This window comes from Helianthus annuus, chromosome 8 (assembly GCF_002127325.2).
Source record: "Helianthus annuus cultivar XRQ/B chromosome 8, HanXRQr2.0-SUNRISE, whole genome shotgun sequence".
NCBI classification, from domain to species: domain Eukaryota; kingdom Viridiplantae; phylum Streptophyta; class Magnoliopsida; order Asterales; family Asteraceae; genus Helianthus; species Helianthus annuus.
Window position 1 is genome coordinate 759,521 of NC_035440.2, and position 26,643 is coordinate 786,163.

The 26,643-nt window shown below is 37.0% G+C and overlaps 3 protein-coding genes and 1 long non-coding RNA gene across 5 annotated transcripts; 2 read left to right on the forward strand and 2 right to left on the reverse strand.

Moving 5' to 3' along the window:
- LOC110870728 (transcription factor ABORTED MICROSPORES) lies at window positions 1–2,290 on the reverse strand. 2 transcript variants are annotated; one of them, XM_022119896.2, is made up of 9 exons: window positions 2,048–2,290; window positions 1,780–1,962; window positions 1,649–1,697; window positions 1,500–1,568; window positions 1,234–1,414; window positions 799–947; window positions 585–716; window positions 334–510; window positions 1–261 (listed from the first exon to the last, which is right to left on the reverse strand). In XM_022119896.2, exons 1-9 carry the CDS (start codon window positions 2,137–2,139, stop codon window positions 187–189), a joined length of 1,107 nt encoding a protein of 368 aa, XP_021975588.1. In that variant the 5' UTR covers window positions 2,140–2,290; the 3' UTR covers window positions 1–186. The 2 variants fall into 2 exon arrangements, with proteins under 2 accessions (XP_021975588.1, XP_035832189.1); XM_035976296.1 differs by having other exon boundaries at window positions 1,780–1,982.
- Window positions 2,291–6,404: 4,114 nt separating this feature from the next.
- On the forward strand, window positions 6,405–9,337 carry LOC118481138. The gene is made up of 3 exons (XR_004864542.1): window positions 6,405–7,283; window positions 7,752–8,703; window positions 8,904–9,337. It is a non-coding gene; the product is annotated as an uncharacterized LOC118481138 (long non-coding RNA).
- Window positions 9,338–13,778: 4,441 nt separating this feature from the next.
- LOC110871687 lies at window positions 13,779–15,410 on the forward strand. The gene has a single exon (XM_022120405.2). It carries the CDS (start codon window positions 13,914–13,916, stop codon window positions 14,799–14,801), a length of 888 nt encoding a protein of 295 aa, XP_021976097.1. The 5' UTR covers window positions 13,779–13,913; the 3' UTR covers window positions 14,802–15,410.
- Window positions 15,411–21,573: 6,163 nt separating this feature from the next.
- LOC110870727 (DNA (cytosine-5)-methyltransferase DRM2) lies at window positions 21,574–25,797 on the reverse strand. The gene is made up of 10 exons (XM_022119894.1): window positions 25,669–25,797; window positions 25,153–25,200; window positions 24,144–24,287; window positions 23,941–24,037; window positions 23,811–23,857; window positions 23,517–23,627; window positions 23,292–23,394; window positions 23,093–23,199; window positions 22,292–23,002; window positions 21,574–22,145 (listed from the first exon to the last, which is right to left on the reverse strand). The coding sequence occupies exons 2-10, from the start codon at window positions 25,153–25,155 to the stop codon at window positions 21,714–21,716; spliced, it is 1,755 nt and encodes a 584-aa protein (XP_021975586.1). The 5' UTR covers window positions 25,156–25,200; window positions 25,669–25,797; the 3' UTR covers window positions 21,574–21,713.
- Between the last annotated feature and the right edge of the window lie 846 nt (window positions 25,798–26,643).

Consider the following 26,643-nt stretch of genomic DNA (forward strand, 5'->3'; position numbering starts at 1 on the left):
TTTCATCACTAATAGTAATCCGGTCTATATTAATAATCTTGTGGTATGCAACTATAATATATCATTAGTGTTCGCATTCTTGTTTCTAGTACTTGTATAACTATATAACCAAGTAGCCCAAAATCTTGGTTTTTGACACTAAACCAAAAGCCATAAGTGATTCTTAGTTGCCATCAAGGAGTTCTTTTACATAGCTTTAATCGAGCAAACTGTAAGCAACGAGTCTCTCAAACTCTTGGCCGCAACGTCCTTATCTTTAGCCTTCAAAAACCAATAACCGGTGTAAACATGCAACGTTAAAATGTAACAATAAGCATGTGGAGTAAATCTTACCTTGAGATTAAGAACGTTCAAGACGCTGGCATTACATGTGGTGATATTGATATCGATCACTTCAAGTCCTAGGGAATCAACGGTTTCCATTATCCTCAGAAACTGACCTGGTTTGTAGCTGCACATTAGCTTAAGCAAAAACTCTCGAGCACCAATCTCGTGTACCTCCACTTCCACCTTCATAAACAAAGATCAAGCCGATTATGCACTTAAAACCAAAGTTATAAGATGTTTTTTTGGGGCTTACAGACCTCCACTTCATCATCATTAACCTCACAGTCTTGTTCTTCTAGTTCTTTAAGCTCATCTTGGAGATCCTTTATATTCTTTTGCAGATCTATTATGTAGTCAACTGCATCTCCAACTATTGAAGCGTGGTCCATCTGCTCACATAATTCGATCATACACTTAAAGATAAATAAACCGAAAGTTTCACAAAATAATATAGAAAATCAATAACTGGACCTTAGAGATTTTGGGGACCAAAGCACGTAAAGTATAGAGACCATCCTTGATACGTTGCCTTCGGTTTCTTTCAGCATCAAGATTCTTTGATTTGTATTTCGAACCTCTAACTTTCTTGTTCTTAGTTTTCTTAAAGGCTTTATCATCCCCTGAAAAATCCATGGCCCAATCAGAGGTGACATATTCAACCCATTTACCTAAAGATGGTTCGGAATTCGGATTAAGATAAATTTAATCTTTAACGGGTCAAAAGTGTAGAATAAAAACAGGAAACATGTTGAATCACGAACCGAGTAAAATAGTACCTACGTGTATTCACAACGCTTTTTATAATCCTATATATATACACGACTTAATTTATAAGGTCGAAAAGACATACAAAAAATGTGATTTCACCCGCACGAAAAAACAACTCAATTTGACCCGTTAACCAACCTTGTGTTAGAGAGTGAGTGGTCGGTTGTGGAACCGCAAAAAGGAGCTCGGATGTAGGGCCAGTGTGATGATAAAGATATGAACTCAGACAATTTTTCGACTCGTCGACATGTAATCCATGATCCACAATGACACCCAAGCGTGAAATAAGATTCTCTATCATCATTCGATCTTCGGGAATCTATATATCCATTAATTAATATCGAAAATCTGTTATAAAAGTAGATATTTAATATTGACAGTAAAACAAGTAGCCCGAATCTTACATGTTTTGATCTATAAAGCTCAATCAAACCACCTTCAACAGGCACTACAATCTGAGTTCCAATTGAATCCTTTCACATAAAACCCAAAGAATCGCATTAACAATAATTTTGCTATTATTAATCAATCAATCTATAGAGATCATGCTCACATTACTTAGCCACATTGGCTGTTTAGACACGGCTACTTCTCCATGGATTCTGGTAGTGCAAATTCAAACATTAACAACTGACAGAAGATTAAACCAAAAACAAAGATGATTGGTTAGTGTATACCACCCACCCATGAAACAATGACAAAGAAGAAGGAATCATGGCAAGTTTTTCACAAGCACTGGTCCTTATGGAGTGTTTAACGTATACATCTCTGCAAAGGTAAGGAACATGCAGCAGCTCCATTTCCTCTTTGACATTTCTACAAACACCTTGGCTACCACTACAACAGCACCCCATCCATTCAATACACCTGAACAATTACTCCCAAAACTAAAAACCCAGATCCATTATTTAGTGATGTGATGTGTTGGGTGTAAGAGTAATAATAATAATACCTTGAAGGATCATCACCGAACTTCCATAGAATGCAGTAGTCCCATGCGTTGGTTTCTACAAGGGGTCTTAGCATCTTCATCAAAACCATCATTTACCTAACCAATTTTAGTCTTAGTCAAATGGGTGGATCAGAAGAATGCTCATGGAAGCAGCAGCAGGGGAAATCTGTTAAGAAATAGTACGAAATGGAAGTTGCAACTGAATGGGAGGAGGAGAGGGAATCATATTTGCAGGCTATGAAAAGGACGTTTGTTTCCAATTATATAAAATCATGTTATTTTATAAATTGTATTTTGGGTATAAAACTAGAAAGTAAAAACAGCCAAGTTTAATCAACATCGTGATAAATTCAGTAAATGTTTTGGTCAAATTACCAAACTTTGTCAAAGTTTGTGGGCCCACTTTACCTTTTTTTTCTTAGGGTTGATGTATCGTGACTCCATTTAAGTGACGTTACACTACAGGTAAAATTTCACGTATTTTTTGAGCCGATTAAATTGGCTTGTGTATATTTATGCATGGGTTTGAGCTAATCTTTGATTGGCTCATGTCTTTTTATTTAGCCTTGTGACAAACTAAAAAAAAGTCAGGAGTGCTGAATGAGTTGGACGTATTTTGGAGACTAAAGATGTTTTAGGGGACAAATGGACAATGTGTAAGAAGTTAAGTGTTTGACGAAGTTTAGCACGAAAAACTTGTACGGTGGGTTGTACACTTGTACTGAGTGACAAATATTTTAGAAGTGAACCGGGTTGTGGGCAAGTGAAACCAGGCTCGTTCGGATACTTTTTTTTTTCTCTTTTTACATGGCACACGTTTCAAAAGATAGAGGCACGATACGTGATGTGCATGGAAACTATGCCAACCTTTTGTATGGATAATGGATTGTTAGGATTACCAACTTTTTTTATTTTTTATTTTTTCGGTTGTGAAGCATTTTATAAGGTTGTCCATATAGTGGGCATTTGAGCAGCCCGTAGGATGATGTCGCTTTGCATTTGGATGTGTGACTGTGGCAATTGAGGTGGTTGTTTGTTTGGTGAAGGCCCGCAACCTAGAAGACATAATTCGTTTAAATTCGGCAGGCCCATTATTTGCTTTTTTCTCAATTTATATATGAGGGCTTTAGAGACTTGTACACCATATGCTTTAACCATGTGTAAATCACATTTACTATTAACTTTAAATAAAGTAACCATGTTTTTTACATAAAAGTTAAATTTTTATATAGAACAATTTGATTATATCAGATAAATATAAAATGTATAGATGAGAAGAAAATGAGTGTTTTTAAAGGGATAGAGAAAATATTGACGTTTTTAAAGGTATAGTTTACAATCTCATTTCGCAACATATAAACTTTTGTAAGCTCTGAGTTACACTTAAACTCACGCCGTGATGACCATTCCAAATGCTTTAATGTGTTCCTAACTTCCTTTTTTTACCCGCTTTAATGTCTTCTTAACTTCCTCTTTTTAACTCATAAAAGCAGGTAGAGGATCCTGTAAAAAGTGCTCAAAGTGTGAGAAGTGTATTATAACACTATATAACACCATATAAACACCGTATAACAATATGTAACATCATATAATACCATATAACACTATGTAACACTATATATCATTATATAACAAATATAACACTATAGATTGTCTGATAACATGTATATGATAGATGTATAGTGTTATATTTGTTATATAATGATATATAGTGTTACATAGTGTTATATGGTATTATATGGTGGTACATATTGTTATACGGTGTTTATATGGTGTTATATAGTGTTATAATACACTTCTCACACTTCTCACACTTTGAACACTTTTTACACTATCCTTACCCCATAAAAGCATATTCACTCTAATCTCGTCAATGATTTTGGCAATACACACAATCGTCAATTATTTTTGTAAAATGGTTGACGCTTTTTTCTTTATCTTTCATTTTCAAAGAACTTTTCATGTTATAATGTCATTTGACTAAAGTTTTCAGATAACGAAGGTATATAAAAATATTTAATATGTTACACTGGCATAATATTAATTGGCATAATATTAATTGGCATAATATTAATGATGATAATAATAGATGGTAAACTCTATTTAATCTCTATAATACGTAACTTTTATACAATAATCTCGATTTCATTTATAATTTAAAGTTCACTTTTATCCGACAATTGTATTTTACTTTTATTTTGTCCATTTCATCTTTTTGGTTAAAGCTTTGACTAATAAAGATCAAATTGACATTGGCAAGGGCGTGTGCGTGTAGATGTTTTAGGTTTATGTGAATCAATTTATTTAAGAAAAAAGTTTTCGTTTAAGCTTTTGGTATTGGATTGTATGAATTAAATTAAAAAAGTCTAATATTAATGAATAATGATTATATCTTAAACTTTCCAATGCAAATATTTGTTTTGAAACAAACTAAATAGTTAATAAATAAACTATATAAAATTATGAATACTAGACTTTTAATCCACGTCTTTTGTCAATAGCAAAACTTAATATTACGTATTTACAATGCAATTGGTTTAAAAAGGTAAATTATAGAAACGTCCTTTATATTTATATCTGATTGCAAAGTATAATCTTTACTTTTAGAAATTACAGATAACCTAGTTTGTGTTTGTAAACCCTAACATGTTATGTTCTTTACCCTAAAATCAGTTTAATTTGAACGCTAAGTCAGAACACGTGAGGCCCACGAGGAGGCATTCTCGTCTTTACCCTCCTTCTTTGATGTTTCTCTATTAAAATTTTCAAAAATTTGGAATTAGCCCACAACCTCTTCATCACTAGTTACAAACAAAACAAAAAAAAAATGAAACTGAGGTTACATTACTGTATAGTTCAAGAACCTCAATTTCATCGATATCGTAAGTACCATTGCTCACCTTGCACCTTAGAAGATCAATCGTCGACGTCGTTCAATTGGGGCAAACCTAAAGGACGGTGAGAGGGGAGAGAAACAATCTGGAACTAATGAGGAGGCGAGGTTTTAATAGAGGGAGATCAAAATGGGAGGGAAAAAAATGAGAATGCCCTCATGTGGGCCCCATGTCATTTGACTTAACATTCAAATTAATTTGAGTTTAGGGTAAAGGACATAACATGTTATGGTTTACAAACGTAAAGCAATTTTTTTTTGTAATTTTTGAAGGTAAATGACATACTCTGTAATCAGATATAACCATGGTTGCAAAAGTCGCTAGGCGCTCCCTAGTCGGTCGACTGGGGAGTTGAGAGTACTCGGGGAGTATTCAGACATGTTAAATTATAAAGAAATTACTTTTTGGAGATTAAATATATGTCAAATAACATAAATGTACTAATATGTATAACAAAATATGTGAAAATGATATTCATTCCTTAATATGATAGGCATAGAAATTATGTTTTATTATTATTTAAGTCAAACTAGGCCCGAGTTGACCTACTAGATCCAATTCTGGCCAAAGTTGACCGTGTTTGACCGATTCCGAGTAATTAGGCGGAGTCGAAGAAAGTCGTCGGCAGCCTACCTTGTAGCGACTACTCGTGGAGTACTCGGCCTTTGAAACCTTGTTTTACAACCATTGATATAACACATAAAAGACGGTTTTTTTTTTTTTTTTTTTTTTTTTTTTGTAATTTACTTAAAAATAACAAGAACACTTGAGCACATTAAGGCAATATCAATGCTATAAAAATGATGGTGAGATCTACCCTACCCCTTTCAAAGGTGGATACAATATAGAAGGGTAAACCATTATGTTTTATTGACGGATACAATATCAAATGGGTGATGTTTAATAGATAACTTTTTTAGGTTCCTACTCCATGTATTTTCTCATTCCATCACGTCATATTACTCCAATCAAATCCAATTGCCCTATACGCACTCATATTAATGCTCTATACGTTCTTATAACCGTATACCATCACATTCATCGCATTATATGCCCATATACCATTAAACTCATTGCCCTTACACACTCGTGTATATATCAAATTAGATAAATAGGTGGTTGATTAGTAACGTAGAAGGGACGCATATAACCAACATCGGAGGGATAGCACCCCATAGGCCTATCTTTTTGTAACTTTTTTTTCTTTGTACCTTTTTCTTAAGCCAATAGGGTTGTGTTGTGGGTTGAATCCGCCATACATACATGTATTATCACATACAACATCCAAAGAACCCTTTTTTATTTAAAAAGTTGAAACACCTGCTCATTGCTATCTCAATTAGGGGTGTCACGAGCCGCTTCTGAACTACTTGAGATTGGTTTGTTAAAAGCTTGAATCGAGTCATGCATAAACGAGCCCAAGCCCGGGCTTTATATATCAAGCTCGGCTAGGCTCATGGGCCTAAACAGACGCTTATTAAAACCTATATAAATTAGCAAGTTATATGTGCATTATTACTTGTACTCCATGCTTGAGGAGTGTTTCAGACAAAAAAAAAAACTTTTGATTTTTCTTCTTCATCCTCTATCCCCAATTTACAGTTTACAACAATGGATACAACCTCACTTCTAATCTATTAACCATTATCATGCTCATTATCCTCTTCTAAACCTAAAATCACTCTCAATTCCTCATCCTTCACCTGTTATGCATTCGGAAAATGCTTGCGGTGGAACTTTCTCCCGCCAACAACCACCGTCATTCTGCGTCACCTCAAGCGTCACTCTTCCGCACATCGGCGCTTGCTGTTGGTGAAATAGTGGAGAAATCTAGCTTAGAGGACTCGGTTTCGTGTGTTTCTAAAGACCGGATTCCCAAAATCTTGCACTGTATGTTCATTTCACCTCAAATTCATGCGATTTCATTGAATTTTATTTGTGTATTGTATTATACACAAAGTGAGCATGATTGTGTTGCTTGAGACAAATTGTTTGTTAATTGTACTTCAAAACTTTTCATTGAGTTTTTAGTTTTCATCATGTATCATAGTATGTCACAACGCAATACACAGAAACCCATCTAGAGAGAAAGAGAAAGCGAGAGGAGTGATGGGAAGTGGCGGTGTGATGACGGTGGTGAAAGGTTGTGGTGGTGAAAGGGGATTGTGGCTGTCGCGGTGGCGGTGATGGTGACGGTTGCTACGGACAATTTTTCTGTGGATTTCACTCGCCGAGCATCTTCTCTCTCTTCACCGTATCATCTCTGATCTACCATTAAAACACCTTTCACTTCATGTCTTCATCTCATATTTCAATTCTCAATCATAAGTCATAGGTTTCAGGTATTAACTATCAAATTCTCCTTTATACAATGTTAAAACTGGTTATTCAAGTGATATTTGTTGATACACAATCAACCTCACAAAACACTCAAGAAAACTGTAAACGAAAGAGAGAGCAGTTGGTTTTCGAATGAAACTCAATTGATTCAAAAGTTGCAAATACAGAGGAAATAAATAAGTAGAAAAACACTGAAAACTAGGAACCATGACTACCACTACTCAACATGACTACCACTACTCAACTACCACCAATAGACTAGGTAAACACTAACAACTTCCTACATATTGGCATGAATTAAAAAAAAACCAATTAAAAACAAAAGACAAATAACTAAGCCAATGCACATGCACGTGCATGACCACAGACCCATGTGAAGTTGCAAACTTTAACATACAACTCCAGTTTCACCATATCTGATCAATTGCATCAACTCACGACTTTTGTATGACGTGAATGATACACTGCAGGTTAGGTTTCTGGTGACAGAGTTGACCAGCGACCTCTCACAAGGTCTGTTTTTTGGTTGTGTGATTAGTAGATTTTAGTGATTGATGAGTTTATATTAAATGGAGATTTTCGAATAGGGCCCAAAATTTTATCTCGCACATTATAATGTTCGTTGTGTGATGCAGCCAATGTTATAAAGTTTTTCATGAAAAGTTAATTGTTTTCCGAAAAAAAGAAGTTTCTTTGGGCTAATCAAAGAATACATTAGCAAACCTTGAACCAACACGGTTACACGGGAGGTGTTTGATGAAATGTTTGAATGAGGTGCATATTCTGATTCCTGCACTTTTAAGTTTTTCGTCACCACTTGGTCTAAAACTGATGAATTTTCCAATGTGGTTAATGGTTAAGTGCATTGTTAGACAAGGAAGTTACACTAATGAAAAGGAAGAGCTCGCACGCGCAGTTGACGTCTGGACTGATAATGACCAAGCAATCATTAGCTATGCGTGTGAGGGTTGTGAAAACTTACAGCAACATTACATATGACAAAAAAATTTGTAGATCTGTCAAAGTAGCTCTAATCTTGTGATGTTTAAACTTTAGGCTTTGTAAATTACCAAATTAGAATATTACTTATTAAATGTTTTGACATTTGTTTTTGCAACAGAATTTTACTCAATATAGGTGATTTTATCAAGCCTAATTGTACTTTATGGTTCAGTACTTTCCTCTTTCCTCTATTACGTGGCCCCGAGGTCCTGAAGAAGTTCTATAGCCAGCCAACAATGTCATATTTGGAGTGCTGGTGTCATAAGATGTATTTTGCTATGTGGGTTCCCACCATTCTCGGTATAATTATTTGCTTTGTTTTTTATAGCTTTTTCCTTATGATGATACGATCTTAAGGTTTCATTTAATCATTTTTTATTTGTGAAACGGAACAAGGAATATACGAGCAGGTTTTGAAAGGTAATCTAAACTTATTCGTGAGTGTTTTTTTCCAGACATTTTGTTTTTTCTAGGTCCGATTGAATTACCATTTCAAAAAACAACCTTCGTTGATGAAACGATCTGTTCTATCATTTTCGCGTACCTCTTTTTTAAGGAAATGTTTCAAACGACTACGAAAATTTATAATTTCCCTAAATCACTTGATTTCATCATTACAGGTGTGTCTATTTTGTATTTGCCTGCCTTCTTTCTACTCTATTTCCCTTATGTGCAAGAGCCTATGATGAGTTAAGTCGCGATCGGCTCTTGGCGTGTCAGGATCGGAGGACGGAAAGTGCGAGTTTCTCTATTTGCAACCTCTGATGCAGCCATGGTGGTCTAATAGACAGATCTAAACCACGCTATATTAGTCGGAAAATCTGAGCCAAACAAGTTGGTCCATTATGCTAACATATCATTATATTACCTCCTTTTGTAAATGCAATTTGTATCCATTCATATTGATACAACTATTTGACTCGATGTTTTCTCTTTTGGTTACTTTGGCGAGTGTCGATGTCGTAACGAATTGAACGAATACCGGACAATCTTTTAGCTTCTATGATATGTGAATGTCAACCCGGCCGCAACGCGGCGGGTGTTACATCTAGTTTAATCTAAAATGTATATTATTATCTAATGAAAATAACGATATAATTAAAAAAATACTTAATAGTGTGTGTATATTATAAATATATCATAGTTATATCTTTAAACAAATAAAATAACAAAACGATTAGTCAAATCTAAGCTCCAACTAAAAATTATCTCACTTGACAAGTTTGAGCTTTTGGATATGATGTTTGAAACGAGTTGAGCCCATACACTATTAAATACTAAGCTAAATGAGTCGATTTTGAGCTTTGGTCGATTCATCTACATACATGTTCTCAATGTATCCCTACTATTGCAATCGTCACTGATCGCTGCCCCGGCAACTGAACCACCACCACTACACCACACTGTTGTTGCAGTCCAAACTTATGACCTATCGCCACTGCACCACACCGTTGTTGTTTCCTATTTTATCATTATTTTAAATAGTTTTTTATTGTTTCCCCGTTCATTAGATAGTTTTTCGTTGGGTGCGTGGTTGGGTTCAATGATACAGTCATTAGAGTTAAGAGTAGAAGAACGCTAATAACATCATATCTTTAAAAGAATAGGTTTTTTTGGGTGAATTGTCGCTGCCATGCCCCATTTATTATACAATCTAATGTTTCTTGCTTAGTTTAGCTTGCTTTGTATATATATTGTTTAGTTTTGTTTTGCGTTAAATTTTATTTATTTTACCATTTAAAGAGAGTGAGATTGATTTTACTTTTAAACAAAATTTTAATTTGAAAAAGCATAATATTCAAATATTGAACATGATGAAAGATTCTCTTAACACAAAACTATGAATATATATATAGGGTAAGGATCCTGTAAAAAGTGCCCAAAGTGTGAGAAGTGTATTATAACACTATATATAATACTATATAACACAATATAAACACCGTATAACACTATGTAACCCCATATAACACAATATAACGCTATGTAACACTATATAAGGGGACTAGGGGTGGTTCACTAGTGATGGAATTCCATCACTCCCACTATCCAATCAAGTAATGTCATGTCATCAATCCAATTTCCATCACTAGTGATAGAAATGTAGGAGGGGTGGAATCACTAGTGATGGAATTCTATTACTCCCCAATTTTTTATAATTTTTATTTTTAGACTTCTGCCATTTTCTTCCATGTACACGTGTTGGATGCATACTTCCATTTAATTTCTTCCATGTACACGTGTTGCCATGATGAACTATACTTCCATTTTTTAATTCTGCAACATGCAGAGCAAATAATTATGCAGAACATGGAGGCGGCGGCAACGTGGAACAACAACAAACTTCCACGCGTGAAGGAAATAACGCGTTTCAAACTTCACGCGTTATAAAAGAACCGGCGGCGGTGTAGCGTGATAGTTTAACGCGTTATCGAGCTCCATCACGTACCGCCCCGAGTGGCCTAACATTATATAACAATATATAACACTATACATCTATCAGAGACATGCTATCAGACAACCTATAGTGTTATATTTGTTATATAATGTTATATTGTGTTACATAGCGTTATATGGTATTATATGCTGTTACATATTGTTATACGGTGTTTATATGATGTTATATAGTATTATATATAGTTTTATAATACATTTCTCACACTTTAGGCACTTTTTAGAGGATCCTCTACCTATATATATTAAATCAACTTCTTATATTACTGTTATTTTACCTAATTTTTTCCCTAAGCTAATAAGTCCTGCATCCACACATATCCAAAAAGTAGTCCAATATTAATACGCATTATTATACTAAAAAATAATAATAACGAATCCGCACCTAGATGTGGTTATCCAAACAACTTGTTAGACGTGAAAAGAGGACCACTTAATCGAGTAATTTTAAGAATAATGTGTTTTAGCTGACCCACAAAAGTTTTTTAATCTAAATTTCAAAACTTTATAAACATTTAACGTGTATATATGATAACGAAAACTAGATTATATATAGTAAGCTACATACATATGAATACGATTGAATAACTATCAACTGATTTCATTTTATTAAATCTTGTTACATTAAAGATTATAATTATTGTCCATAAGATATATCAAAGAAAAGAATATATACAATAGTATCGTTCAAGGAAAACAACTAAACAAGTCAACAAATGATTCCCACAAGAGAGAAAATGCAGAAAAAGTAAAGGAATAAAATAAAAGTGAGTGTACGAGGGTGTATGGACACGGGTTTATATTCCTACGTATTTCGCTTTTCCTTTAATCGCATCTCCAACACACATATCTTTCGGTAAAAAGAAAGTTCCTTTAGGGTGTAAGGGATGGATGTATAAGGGAATTAGGCAAAGTTTCCCCCCACCCAATCATGTTGTGTCATGTAATTTGACTCTCATTTTTGTCTATTGCCCAAAAAACATAAGGGGTGTACGTCTAAAATGAGATTAGGCAAACCATTAAAAAAACGAAAACATGTGATTGGTTGATTTGGGTATGGGTCAACGACAACTGCTCGCCGAAATCAGGTCTTCATCATCATTGCCGATCGGCACAAGGGGTGGTAGTGGACATGCCTCTCGGCATGTGGGGTTGCCGATGGGTTTGCCTAACCCACCCCGTACACCCTTATATGTTTCTTTAACCTTTTCTTTGTCTAACCTTTGACAGGTGGTAAGCGTTTGAATACATCTAAATTCAAATAAACTATAACCGTGAAAAGTGTTTCTAACATCATAATATGAACGAATGATCAATACTCATGAACGATTCAAGAAAAAAAATTCAAAACTAGTAAAAACCTCAAGAATATAATAGGGTTTCCTGAGATTTTATTGATTTTGATGGTCGAAACATTTATGGTTAGTTGAGTTGAATATGTTAATGACTTGTTTCCTAGACGTAACACCTCTAGTTTTAAGATTAATTAGTCTGGCCATTTTGGTTATCGTAACGTCATGATCTGGTTAATCAATTATTTCTCACGTCTAATAAATATATATAGGAAGTTGCAGGGCCAGGCTTTTAAATCTAGGCAATCACCTAGGGCCTCCAAATACTTTAAAAATCTTAATATAGCATATGTGTATTATGTATCATGCCCAAATAAATAACCAATTTTTAATTAAAAGAGCCTAATTCCAACTCCAAGCAATATGCAGTTCGTATTTAATTTAGGCCGCCATCGTTATTCTCACTAACTGTAACGTCGCACATGCCCATTTTGCTCAATGGTGTCGCCGATTGGGGAAAATTAGACGTGAGATTAGGCGAATTAATGGTGTCGCGAGGATAACCCAGGTTGGTTAACGACTATTTTTATAGTAATCTCTGTATATTGCGATTCACTTGATCATTGTTTTCCCTAAATTCCTAATTGATACTTTGAATCTTTGAATTTTGATATTGTGCTTGCGACTAAGACTTAGAAGGAAGAAAACAGAACCGACGTTTTCTTTATACCCATTCAAAGGGCCAACCTTTGTAGTTTGCTTAGGGCCTCTAAGAACGTGGGAAGTTGAACAATACAAACACTTGTGTGTGGTATAAGGGTGTAAGGAGTGGTTAAACACTTTGGAGTGGCAAACCAAAAAGCCGACCAATCAGAGCGCGCCATGTCAATCAGTTAAAAGTGTTTAAACTTTACTGAAAAGTGTTGGCAATGGTTTAAACATTTGGTGGAGTGGTAAACTTTTTAAATAAAAAAAAAGGAAAAAAGTTAAAAGTGTTTAAACTTTACTGAAAAGTGTTGGCAATGGTTTAAACATTTGGTGGAGTGGTAAACTTTTTAAATAAAAAAAAGGAAAAAAGATGTGATTTGTTGAGATCGGAATGGACCCCACCCCATACCCCCCCTCTCTCTCTCCTTCTTCCCTTTGCCGCATCGGTGTTGGCTCACCGATTTCCCCACAATTTCGTCAAAGATGGATGTGGCAAATGGGTTGGCAATGGTTTGCCACCCATTGCCGATCGGTGAAACCATTTTGCCGCTCCCCACTCCGCATCCCCTAAAGCAACACACACATATGTACGTGTGTGTATAGGGGGGAGAAAGAGAGAAAAGAAGCCAAAAGTAACGTGGGAAAGAGAGAATATTGTTAGCTCAATTGTTAAAATAAGTTAAACCAAAACATATGTAAAAGCTGAAGAATAAAAATTATTGTAGTTAAAAAAGAAAGATGCATGTACCATAGGAGTTGTGTCATGTGTGCTAATGAATATGAAATATATCATATGTTTATAGGTGTCCAAGAATAAGTATCCCTTAATAGAGTAATTAAGGAAGAACAAAGTGTGCAATGAATGGGGCCTTTAGATGATAATGTTCAAAGGAGCCAAAAAATTGCTTTCTCTCCTAACAAAGCATATAAAGAACGGATAAGACACCACCACTCACTTGCTTCTCATGCAGTAATCAACTCAGAATATTTACCTTTATTAAAGTATTCATAGTATTTGCTTTTTTACTTCAAAACATATAATCCATCCAATACCCCCTCACTTTCTCATTCATATTCTTCTTACTTCATATTCTAACTTAGCACTCACTCAACCAACATCTCTAAGCCAAAACCTTTTTGCAAAAATTCCCAAAATTATCTTAGCTTGTTTTTTGAAACATGTCGGTTCAACAGACGGATCAGCCTCCGCTAGTTTACCCGGTTTCTTCTGAAACAAGCCCACCTTCACACCCCCAGACGGATGGCTCGTTTGGGGCAGTTTTCATTGTGCTGGCAGTAATTGTGGCGATATCCACAATTGCTTGCTTTCTCGGGCGGTTGTGCAATAAGCGTTATAACAATTCAAAACCATCTAAGCGCAGTCGACACATCCAAGAAAAAGACATGAAACCTAGCCGTAACGCGTTCCAAACTAAAGATGGGGATATCGAGTTCGGGTATGATAAGAGGTTTTCGAGTGCTAAGGTCGCTAATAATGGTGAACCCATCATGGGCCCGAACATGGGCCAGCCTAATTCACCTCATGAACCAAACATGGGCCGGCCTAATATGTTTCATGAACCAAACATTGGCCGACCTAATTTGTTTCATGAACCAAACATGGGCCGTCCAAATTCATTTCGTGAACAAAACATGGGCCAGCCTAATTCGCCTCATGAACCAAACATGGGTCGACCAAATTTGTTTCATGAACCAAACATGGGCCGACCTAATTTGTTTCCTGAACCAAACATGGGCCCGAACCTAGGTCGGCCTAATTCGTTTCGTGAAACAAACATGAGCCGACCTAATTTGTTTCATGAACCAAACACGGGCCCGAACCTAGGTCGGCCTAATTCGTTTCGTGAAACAAACATGGGCCCGAACCTGGGCCAGTCTAGTTCGTTTAGAGAACCGCCTATGGGTCGGGCTGACTCGTTCCATGAACCATCTATGGGAAGGCCTAACTCGTTTCGTAAGGGTGAATTTAGAGATGATCACATGAGGTTTGGTGGTGATGAGGACTATGTAGTTAATATCCCGATATATCAAAAGATATATCAGTGATATATTAGTTATCGGTCCCCTACCGAGATAGCGGTACAAAATATTGGTCGGAATATCGGTACCGATAATATCAGCGAAATTGTCCAATATTTGACTTATATAGGACCGATATTTGATCGATAAATCACCGATTTTCCCGATATCAGTACCACTCTTATTTCTACTGTTCATTTTTCTTCTTAATGCTGCTATTAGTGTTTTAAGTCTTAATTGTTAGTTGTTACTGTTAAATGTTAGTGTCAGTTCTTACTTATTACAATTGTTAGTGTTAAATTGCTATATATATAAATTTAGCATGATATTAAAATTACCGTTATCCCACCGCGATAACCGATATCTCAAATATCGGTCCTTGACAAATATCCGATATTTTACTGCATTAACTACTTAGGATGAGGATCATCAGGTTAGGTTCAACTCGAGTACAGGAGTATAGGGCCGCAATATTATTAAATGTTGGAATTACTTTCGAGTTTATTCTATGAATTATGATACATTTGACAAAGGTAGGGCTTAGTATATGTTCTTTAATGGTGATGCTTGTATCAAGTTATTTCTTTGGTTGTGTATGTAACATTCTTCAATTTAATGAAGGTTTATATTCAAATTTATAAATGGGTTAATGTTAATTAGGATTATCAATGTAAATATATTAATGTGTAATGAGATCATACAACTATTCAATTTTTTTTATCAAGGATTCTTGCTCAATGATAAAAATTTCTTTGATTTTTAGCGTTGGAATTTCTTTACTTTCCAGAATAGTAAAAAGTAGCCAAACAAATTTTTGTTTGCTTGGAATTTTAAGGTTACATTCATCGTATAGTCTATTTTTTGTGACCTATAAAATCATTTTCGTTAAGGAAAAAAAAGTGTTCAATAGGTGAGCGGAAAGTAAACATTATACATTATTTGAACATTTTTTTTCCGTAATGTGCATTTACGACTATGAATCAGACGTCCAGAATGAACAAAACTACGTGCATTTCCACACCAAAATGAGAATTTTATAACCAAAAAGCTATACATTAATCTAATAAAAACATTTGTATAGTCATTGAAACAGGCCACAAAAAAATATTAATTGTGTTTGAATATGACTTGCAATGTAGACTGCAAAAAATCCAGCAATTGCCTTATCATGTCGGTTTTGTTCTAACACAAGCAAGCTCCAGCATTACCTTGAAGAGTTTTTCCAAGTCCGAAAGGGTGATGGTATGATATCGGAAGTTAAGATCCCAAATGTTGTGAAACAAAGTATTTGAGTTGATCAACGCTTGACCCATTGGTAGCTCTTTCTTGCTTTCGCCATACCAGGTTTCTTCCTTTCCACGATTCTTGAGTCTCTTGTCAAGAAACCAGCTGCCAAACAACACAAATCACATCTATTAGTCCTTCACTCAATTATAAAACTCTCGTTGTGTTCCCGAGTTAAGTTAAGAGGAGAAAAGAAATGATTCTCTCATTTTCTTTTCTCTTCTCTCCGTTTCTTTCCAAATTGGAAAGATTAAATTTAGGCAAAAAACCTCTTATTTTCTCTTCTCTTCTCTCTTTTAATGAAACTCTGGAACACAACTAAAAATTATTTCCTTTCAAATCTTTTCTTTTCTCTCGTTTAATAAAACTCAGGAACACAGTGTCTTTAGATATTTTGACTTCTGTTTTAAAGTTTGCTATGTAAAGCATGGCTTCACCTCTACTAATGGAGTTTGTTAGTACATCAATTATCAAGCAACGCCTTTACGAATCTCGGTCTCATTCCAACCCAAAAACTGACCAATGAGAATCAGGGCGACCCATGAACAACTCTAATAAGGAAGGCTAAAAGATAAAATCCCTAATTTCTTCAAAACAGGCCTTCAATAAGTATATCGTTAAATAAGTTAAAAACTAGCTGACTAGCGAGGGTAGGAACAACAATCTCTTCAATCAAAAGTTGCTTCATATATCTTTATTAATAAGTAGAAGAACTCACAACGAAATTAATAAGATTGATTGCAAAAGTGATAAGAGTACAAAATTTATAACTCACAACGAAAAGGGAATTGTTGTTTCATGTTATAGGCTTCTAATTGTAAGAAGTGTAAGAAAGATTTATAGAGTGACAAGTGTCCAATAAGCTAAAACTAAACCCACTACATCACCACCAAAAACCTAAACACCCACCCCCACCCCACCACCACCACCACTACCCAAAAACCTAACCCCCCCTCCCCACCCAAAAACCTAAACCCCCCCCCCCACGGCAAAAAAAACAAAAAAAAAAAACTATACCTCACCAAAAAAACCCCCAAAAAACCAAACCCCCCCCCCCCCACCCACCCCACCCCCCAAAAACCTAAAAAAAAACTACCCTCACCCCCCAAAAACCTAAAAAAAATCTAAAAAAAACTTTGGAGGCTTTAGTGGCTAAGCACCCATGTATGCCCCCTCCTTCCATGCCTGCCTCCTTGTCTTCTGAGCCTCCTCTTGTGGTGGAGTCCGATTGTGTGCTCGGGTGTATTAAATCTTTCCCCAAAGGTACGTCGTGCGGGAGAGACGGCTTAAGGGCCCAACATCTTTTAGATGCTTTTTGTGGGGAGGGGTCTGTGAGTGCTGATAGCCTGCTTAGGGCTACTTCAGCTATGGTTAATTTGTGCTTGGGGGGGAGGTGCCCGAGGAGTCTGGCGGAGTTTGTTGCTTCTGCTCCTCTTACACCTCTTCTCAAACCAGATAATGGGATTAGGCCTATCGCTGTTGGGTCGATTTGGAGGAGGGTGATCTCCAAGGTGGCTATGAAAGGTGTTGGGAAGGAGATGGCCAAATACCTTGGCGATTTCCAGTTTGGGGTAGGGATTCCGTGTGGGGCAGAGGCCGTTCTTCATAGTGCGAACAGGTTCCTTAATGAGTACCACCAAGATGGGTCTCTTGCTATGCTTACTGTTGATTTTTCGAACGCTTTTAATTTGGTTGATAGGACAGCCCTACTGTACGAGGTCAGGAAAAGGTGTCCTTCTATTTCTACGTGGGTCGATTTTTTATATGGTCAACCAGCTAGATTATATGTGGGGGATGAGTATATTTGGTCTTCTACTGGCGTTCAGCAGGGGGATCCCTTGGGGCCCCTCCTTTTTGCCCTTGTTCTACACCCCCTTGTTCACCGAATAAGGGATCGCTGCAAACTTCTATTTCACGCCTGGTACCTAGATGACGGAACGCTTATTGGAGATGCCACCCAAGTGGCTAATGCTTTAGATATCATCAGAGCTGAGGGTCCTTCCTTAGGGCTTCAACTTAATATAAAGAAAACTGAAGTTTTTTGGCCAACCTGCAATGGTGTAAAGGTTCAGGAGGGCTTATTCCCTCAGGGGATTGGGAGGCCGATGCTGGGTGTGAAACTCCTGAGGGGTGCCGTTAGTCGTGATGCAGAGTTTATTAGTGGTATGGCTCTTAAAAGAGCGAACTGTGCAGTCGAGCTAATGAGGTGCCTTAAACGCCTACGGGACCCTCAGAGCGAGCTCCTCTTACTTCGTTCTTGTATGAGTGTTGCTAAATTGTTGTTTGGTCTTCGAACGTGTCAACCTTCTTTGGTCAGGGGAGCTGTCTCTGTTTTTGATGAAGGCCTCCGGGGAGCATTAGAGGATATTGTTGTTTGTGGGGGTGCCTTTTTTGGTGATCTCCAGTGGAGGTTGGCTTCTCTCCCGACCCGGTTCGGAGGCTTAGGGATTTGTACGGCCGAGGATGCCTCTTCATATGCTTTCGTGGCTTCAAGGGCCCAATCTTGGGGTTTACAAGACCACATACTCCGAGAATGTGGTGGGGATGTTTTAGACTCCGATTACAAGAGTGCGTTGGACCTTTTGCATAGTTCTCTTCCCGACCTTGATATTGGCGGTTTCTACATTAAAGACACCGCCCCTCCTAAATCCCAGAAAATTCTGGCGAATGCCTTATATGGAGAAATTGTCAAGAGGTTTGAAGAGAAGTTTGTTTTATCCCCTCGGCAAAGAGCTGTGTTTGAATGTCTACGTGCCCCACATGCTCAGGATTTTCTGTCTGTCACACCAATTGAAGGCTTGGGGCAACACATGTCGGCTGTGGAATACCGTGCTATCCTTAGATACCGACTGATGATTCCTTTGTTCCCAGTTGACGAGCCATGTCCGGTATGCCGCAAAGCGTGTTTGGATTCTTTCGGCGAGCACGCGATCCACTGTAAAGAGCTACCAGGGTTTAAATATCGGCATGATTGGGTGAGAGATGTGTTATGTGATGTTCTTAAGCGGGCCGGGATCTCTGCCAAAAAGGAGGCTCCAGTAAATTTCCTTACTGACCCCTTAGAGGGGAGGTCCACTTTACGCCCGGCGGACATCCTTGTGTTTGGATGGGAAGGGGGGAAACACGCTTGTGTAGATCTAACTGGAGTCTCCCCCCTTGTCGGACTCAAGGACAAGGGCTTTGTCGTAGGGCAAGCGGTGCTCAAGGCAGAGGCGAGAAAGTGGCAAAACATGACAAAGCTTGCCGGGAGAATCAACATGTGTTTGTCCCGTTTGCGTTTGATACCTTTGGTGGTCTCGCTCCTGACGCTGTACGACTCTTGAATCGGGTTCAAAAAGTCGTTAATAGTAATTCTTCGTCGCTAAAGGTTTCAAACTTTGTGTTTAGTAGAATTGGTTTTTCTATTCAAAAGGGGGTGGCGGCGCAACTTGTTGCCCGACTACCTGCCATTGCTTTGTAATTGCCCTTTTTCATGTGGAATGATATAAAAGATATAGATATGAAAAAAAAAAAAAAAAAAAAAAAAACTAAACACCCACCCCCACCCCTACCCCCACCCAAAAACCTAAACCCCCACTCCCTCGGCAAAAAAAAAAAAAGTAAAAGAACTAGGATCCTTTGTATTTGATCCTAATCCGTTGTTTCATATATCTTTATTAATAAGTAGAAGAACTAGCGTACAATAATTCCCTTTTTATTAACATGAGTTTGACTACATAAAACGTACAAGATTGGCATTCTGTACTCAACACCTTACATATGAAAAGCAAATTTAATCGACACAGTCAAAACCAAAATTATAAGTGAATTATTTCTGGTAGATGTATGTTGTTTGAGTAGACCTGGCAAACGGGTTGGGCCGGGTCGGGTCATGGGTCAAAATAGGTTCGGGTCAAAACAGGTCAATCATAAAAAAAGGTTGTTTTGGTTCGGGTCGAAATGAGTCCGGGTCAGAATGGGTTTCGGGTCGGTTCGGGTCAGTTTTTTTTCGGTTGATTTCGGGTTGACCTGTATAAAAAATAGGTCTTGTTCGTCTGTGGATTTTAAATATTAACAGGATAGACCTATATCTAATATTTGTAATGGGCCGATAAACTTACCAACATCATAATAAAAACAATAGAGCTGACTTTTCTTCGGTTGGTCAACATAGGATTTCTTTAAGGGTCCAAAGATTACTACTCACAAAGAATCCTTCACTTTACTTTTCAGTGTTAACTTGACTACATGAAACGTCGAGTGCAAACATCAATACGTTTGGTTCAAGTTTTGCAGCAACATAAAAGATCTCAGTTCACTTTTCATCATCAGAGTTTAACTCAATTTGACAATGGTTGACATCTTGTCTTTCATGCCCTGGGTTGGTGTCACTTTTGTCATAAGATTCGATTCGAGACGGTACTGGTCGAAACGGTACGGGTCGAAACGGTTCGATTCGAAACGGTACGCGTCGAAACGGTATTTGTCGAAACGGTTTGCGTCGAAACGGTACGCGTCGAAACCGTACGAAACTCGTCTCATGCGGAAACTCGTGTCGGCCAAAAACCTGTTGCGATCCGAAACCCGTGTTGGCCCGAACCGACCCCGTTCCGATCCAAAACCTGTGTCGTGCCGAAACCCGTCTCGGCCCGAAACTCAATTTGAACTGAACCCGTTACGATCCAAAACCCGTTTCGTGCCGTAAACCGTCTCGTGCAAATACTTGTGCCGGCTCGAAACCCATTCCGATTCGAAACCTGCCCCGTTTCTTTAAGACACTAACCCACATCGACCGATTTCTTTAATGTTGTCGACCCGCTTTGACCCGAAAATAACAAGATAGAATTTCAAGTGACCCATTGTGACCCATTTAGTTAAAATACCTTACCCAAACCAACCCCTATAATTTTAAAAGCAACCCAATTTGACCCACTTGGAAGGCTTTGGGTCAAGTTAAAATACCTTACCCAAACCAACCCCTATAATTTTAAAAGCAACCCAAATTGACCCACTTGAAAGGCTTTGAGTCAAGATTGCCCCGTCTATGTTTGAGTAATTGTAGTGAAATTTTTGCAACTTCTTCATCCACTGGCATCTGGGTGTGGCAAGATTTTCTTCTTGTATCAAGGTTTCTACCTTTTGAGTATTATCTGTTTGTTAGATTTCTTTAAGTTTATCATAAATTGGTATCTGGGTGTGGCAAGAATTTCTTGCATCAGCGGTTATTGTATCAAAGTTTCTACCTTTGAGTATAATCCGTTGAGTTTCTTGAAGTTTATCATCAATTGGCTTGTGGGTATGGATTATCTATTGGATTGGATCCTGCTAATTTTGGTTAAGTTTCAACCAATAAACCATTTACAAGTTGCACATGTACTTTAATGGTTGTCCAGTAGTAAGAGCCAAACTAATCAATCTCAAATCACATTCTACATATATAAAAAAATGTTAAGTAACAACAATCATTTAACATATGCATGAGTACGTACGTGTATGTATGTATGTATAACAAAATATGATAAATACATAGCTAGTCTTCAACAACCCAAGTAGTGTTCATTCATTTTCAACATTTAATATCCATCATGGAGTCTTGCTTCCTTCCATATATTAAGAGATATGATAGTGGAACTTGTTCATAAAAAACAAAGATGAGAATCAATAACCCAACGTCGTCTAAGTCGTACCCATAATAATTTTCACCGTGTCGAGGATACGGACATAGTCAAAAAAAAGAGAAGAGTGTTCACCTTCAAGCCCATCACGTGTCCGCCTATTGCCACCAGCAAGGTTGTTGCATGGGCTCCCCCCAATCACAAGATCAAACCCACCAAAAGACCTAATCCACCCCTCTAATTTCCCATCTGTCACCTCTCGCACATCTGATACGTGAATCAATTTTCCTTCTTGGTTAGTTTGCTCCCACCAGCCTTCGATAATGCGTCTGCACACATTCGATTTCTCAACAGAGACTACATTCTTCATTGGAATCCCGAGCTTGTGCAGTGCAACTTCAGCCCCACCGATCCCAGAGAAAAGCGAAAGAACGTTCATACCCTCTGGGTACAAACTCTTTAGTACAGATAGCTGGTAAGCAACTGTATCAACCTAAACACAAATAAATAATCAATGTAAATGTTAGATCATTCGACAACTTTAACATGCTTGATTATAAGTGTGAGTTGAGATTAATTCTAACGGGTCAAACAACTAAAATCAACATAAAAGATATCTAAAAAGAAAACAGGTCACACCTGAAATGCATTCCCGAGTCCTTTATATCTTTCAGATCTTGAATAACCTCTTGTATGATAGAGTGGGTAGCCCATTATGAGCTCAATCTCATCAGGCTCAAGGGGTGCAACCTTATTCTTCCCGGTCCAGACCAGGTTCCATTTCTTGACTTGACCCATGACATATTTCTTAACATGCTTATCCGGCACACCGTCATATTTTTCAAGGGCAGTTCGAATCCTATCTGTTAGTTGAGCACTTCCTACACATGTCAGTATGCAATTCAACTGTTCTCTGTCGTCCCAAGACGGCCACCATTTTTCGGTTGCCGGCAGAGCTTGAAAGATAGATCGCGGAGGTAATGGCTGAATCGGGAACCTATCGTTTAATGGAAGGTTATGAATGTAACCTCTTTTTCTTGCTGCAGCACAGAAGAATTTAGAATCCACGAATTCGGGCTCGATTTCGTACAGATGACTTTTAATCGTGTTCCAAACGCCTTTTGGTGTAAGAGCTACATTTTCATAGAGAAAATATGGCGGGCCAATAGCTTCTCTTCGAAGGGTTCTGGAAACCACTTGAAACGATTCTCGAGGAACACCGAACCCGATCATCGGGTTTGGAAGGTGGAGGGCGTCATCGTCATCGTCCCTTCTTTTTCTCTCGATTTTGGGATACCTTTTTATACTATGACTTTTTTCTTTTGGTAGCTTCCTTTTCTTGTCCTTTTGCTGTCCATAAACAACAGAAGAATGTAACTAACTAACTAACTAACCAACATATAGAAGCATGTGAGTTATAATACATGATGAATTACATACCAATGGATGCGAGCTGAAATACAGTTTGTCCATTTCAGCGTCGGCTTCCTTTGATAAATGAGCTGCACTGATGAAATCTACCAGCTCCGACAACGGTGCATCTATTCCTACAAATGTAAACACCTCATGTTTATGGGTCCAGTTTATAATAATATTGTGTTCATCCGTTTAAACTTTAAAGATTAAAATAAGCACACACCACATCTGCTAACCGCAGCTGAAGCTTCATTAGGTGAGTACCCCATATCAATCAGACTCACCACCGGGTCATCTTTTTCAAAAGACTCAGCACTGTCGTCTTCCTGGAAAACACTAAAATAGTCAATATGCTAAATACATTCAAGACCCATATTGGATCCAATTTAATCATGTGAACTTGAACATAAATTGTAAGTTATAAACAAAAGACGAAAGCAGGACTTACATCACTAAAATCGCTATCGAGATCAGAGAAGAACTCCCTCTCGAAATTGCTTTGAGGGATTATATTTCGATCGTTGGATCTAGTTTCTTGCTCGGGAATGTCATCAACAACCTGCAATACTTTGAATTAATAACAATACATTTACCTATTTAGCCGATTTCTTTTACTTGGCCCGTTTGATACAAAACCAAACTCTACGCAAGTAAATTGTTGAAATTACGACTTTAAAAATATAGATATAATAAGACGTATATAATCAAATAGACAAAAAGAAAAGGCGTAAAGAAAACTCACAGAATATGTAAGTAACGTGTCAAGTATCGCCTCCGTATTATTTTCTCCTGGAAACAAATCAAATTATGAGTACAACAAGATGGAAAACATGTAATTAAAGAAAGAAACCAAACCAAAACTACACTATTACCAAGTTCACTTATGACTTTAGTCACCATTGCTTCCGGAAATCCCATTTTGAGAAAGTCATTAACAATCTTAGAGGGATGACTGCTAGAAGAAGTTGACTACATCCACCAAATCAAAGAAACAACAGTAAGTTTGCAAAAAAAGACAAAATCTAATAACAACCCGTGCGGACCAGTGTGTGGAATTACATATTTATATAACTACCTCCCCAACTTCAGTTGTAACTCCTGCTGCATTACCAGTGGTACTCATGGAAAATGAGGAAGGTGATGATATATCCGCTATCTCAAGCTCATCTTCAGTATTCCAGTCAACATTATCACTTCCAGCATCAGAAGAATTGTCATCCTACATAAAGATAATCATTTATTTAAATGACGCATATATTGGATATGATATTATGATCTACATGTAAAGTAAGCATATTATGAAATACGAATGACCGAAATCACATTCTTTGAGCATAACACACATATATTTATTTATTATCAATGAAAACAAAGTACCGCAATAACAGGTTATGTGTATTATCGTATTTGAACATTTAACAAATAAAAACTCTAGTTACACGATGCATTTCCCTTTTTCTCAATTTTCACGTAGTTCGATTTGTGGGTCCCGTCCCGTCCCGTCCAGTCGCTATTTTATTTAACATAGGCAAATTGGATTTAAATAATCCCAACTCACTCTTATTGGTCAATAATAATCCCAACTCATTTAATCACCAATAATAATCCGAACTATTCACTTTTGTTTGTAAAATACTCCAAGTTAAAAAAACACTAACTAGGTTAAAAAAATTGCTGATGTGGCTTGCCACGTGGCATATTTTGATGACGTGGCAGCTGATGTGGCAGTCTACGTGGCATATTTTGATGACATGGCAGCTGATGTGGCAGGTGACGTGGCAAGCCACATCAGCAATTTTTTAACCTAGTTAGTGTTTTTTTAACTGGAAGTATTTTACAAACAAAAGTGAATAGTTCGGATTATTATTGGTGATTAAATGAGTTGGGATTATTATTGACCAATAACAGTGAGTTGGGATTATTTAAACCCGATTTGCCTTTAATATAAAGCATAATAGGGTAACCACATTTGCACTTTGTCATCTCTTCTTGTAATGTACACAATAGCTAATTGAACCTTATACTAAAACATCCCTAAAAGCCTATTAATACAATACTCGAGTAAATCAACATCACCAACTTACCATTTCTCCACAAGTTGCAAGATACCCCTTTGTCCAACAAACAATGAGCTGTTAATTAAACAAACAAACAATTTTAGAGTTTAAACGAAAAAAAATAAAAGAATATCCATTTATGCAACAACATTACATGGAAAGTTCATCAAATCTAGGGCACATAACCCTAAATTCTCCCCATTGTGCACAAATCAGACTCGTATCAAGATGCATAACGTAAAATAATCCAAGAACGAAACAAACATCTCGAAAACAGTTTTTGTAGTTGTACGGTACATGTATACCATGCATACATAACCAAAATAATAACATGTGATTTAGCATTAGTTCTTGAATATTTGTAAGTAGCATAACAAAATCGACCTGTAAAAATATCCAAAATTTCCCGATTTCAATCAATCAATGCATAAGAAACCTAAACTAAAACAAAAGAAGCAAAAAAAATGAAAGTATAAATGTTTTGCAAGCAAGTTGGAATGTACGTATAGATTTGTATGTATGTATGTATGTATGTATATATACCAGGCAGTGATTAAAATCGGATTATCTTCTCCAACAAGGTAGGGGGAGTAGGCGGTAACTTGGGGCTGCGTGTATGAGAATTTTTGTTTGATTATGCAAGGTTGAAGCTTGATGGGCTGAAGTTGCAATTTTATAGAATGTTCTAGAAGGCTTGTTGTGTATGGGGGGACTATGGATCCTGCTTTTTATATTCAATTCAAATACATATTAACGGTGTGTTCCCGAGTTAAAAATCCCTCCCCTTCCCTCCCCTCCCCTTCATGTCTTTCCAAATTGGAAAGACTATTTTCAGGCCAAAAAAACCCCATTTTCCCTCCCCTTCTCCTGTTAAGTGGATCTCTGGAACACTACTACCCTAAAAATAAAATAAAAAATAAAAACCATTACCACAGTTTTGCTAAAAAAAAGTGTAAAAAGATGGAAATAATGTAATTCAGAGCTGGGGGTAAAACTGTAATTTGTCTGAATCTAAAGCGATGACCATACTATAATTTTTAACAAAGGCAAAATCGTGAGCAGGGGCAAATTCGTAATTTTAACTGGGGGTTAAATCGTAATTTGTTCGAGCCAATGGAGGAATGCTAGGCAGCAACCTGGCACTAAAACAATGGCTGTAATTTTGAAGCGGGGAAAAATCAAAATTTTAGCAGAGGGCAAATTCGTAAGTTTAATTAGGTTTGTTCAAGCTAATGGGGGAATGCCGGACAATAGCTTGGCACTATTCCCCCACATTGGTTTTGTAGTATATATAAATATAAATATAAATATAAATATAAATAATCGTGCAAGATTGATATGTATTTTTAGAACGGCAGCAAGATGATGATATCTAGGACTTGATATAAGAATTCGAATTCGGTTCGATTCACATTTCAAGCTTCAGTCTGATTCATGTTATAATGTATATAGTATAGTTTCTCTCTGCTTACTCATAATGCGATCCTACAACATTCACTCTTAGGCTTGTTGTTCTCC

Coding starts and splice junctions, on each gene's coding strand:
- LOC110870728 (XM_022119896.2), bottom strand. CDS start 2,139: ATGATGGTTTTGATGAAGATGCTAAGACCCCTTGTAGAAACCAACGCA. Junction 1,569..1,648: donor AGCCAATGTGGCTAAGTAAT/GTGAGCATGATC, acceptor TTTATGTGAAAG/GATTCAATTGGAACTCAGAT. Junction 1,415..1,499: donor AGCTTTATAGATCAAAACAT/GTAAGATTCGGG, acceptor ATGGATATATAG/ATTCCCGAAGATCGAATGAT.
- LOC110871687 (XM_022120405.2), top strand. CDS start 13,914: ATGTCGGTTCAACAGACGGATCAGCCTCCGCTAGTTTACCCGGTTTCT.
- LOC110870727 (XM_022119894.1), bottom strand. Junction 23,858..23,940: donor TAAAGTCATAAGTGAACTTG/GTAATAGTGTAG, acceptor ATTTGTTTCCAG/GAGAAAATAATACGGAGGCG. Junction 22,146..22,291: donor GACTCGGGAATGCATTTCAG/GTGTGACCTGTT, acceptor ATTTGTGTTTAG/GTTGATACAGTTGCTTACCA.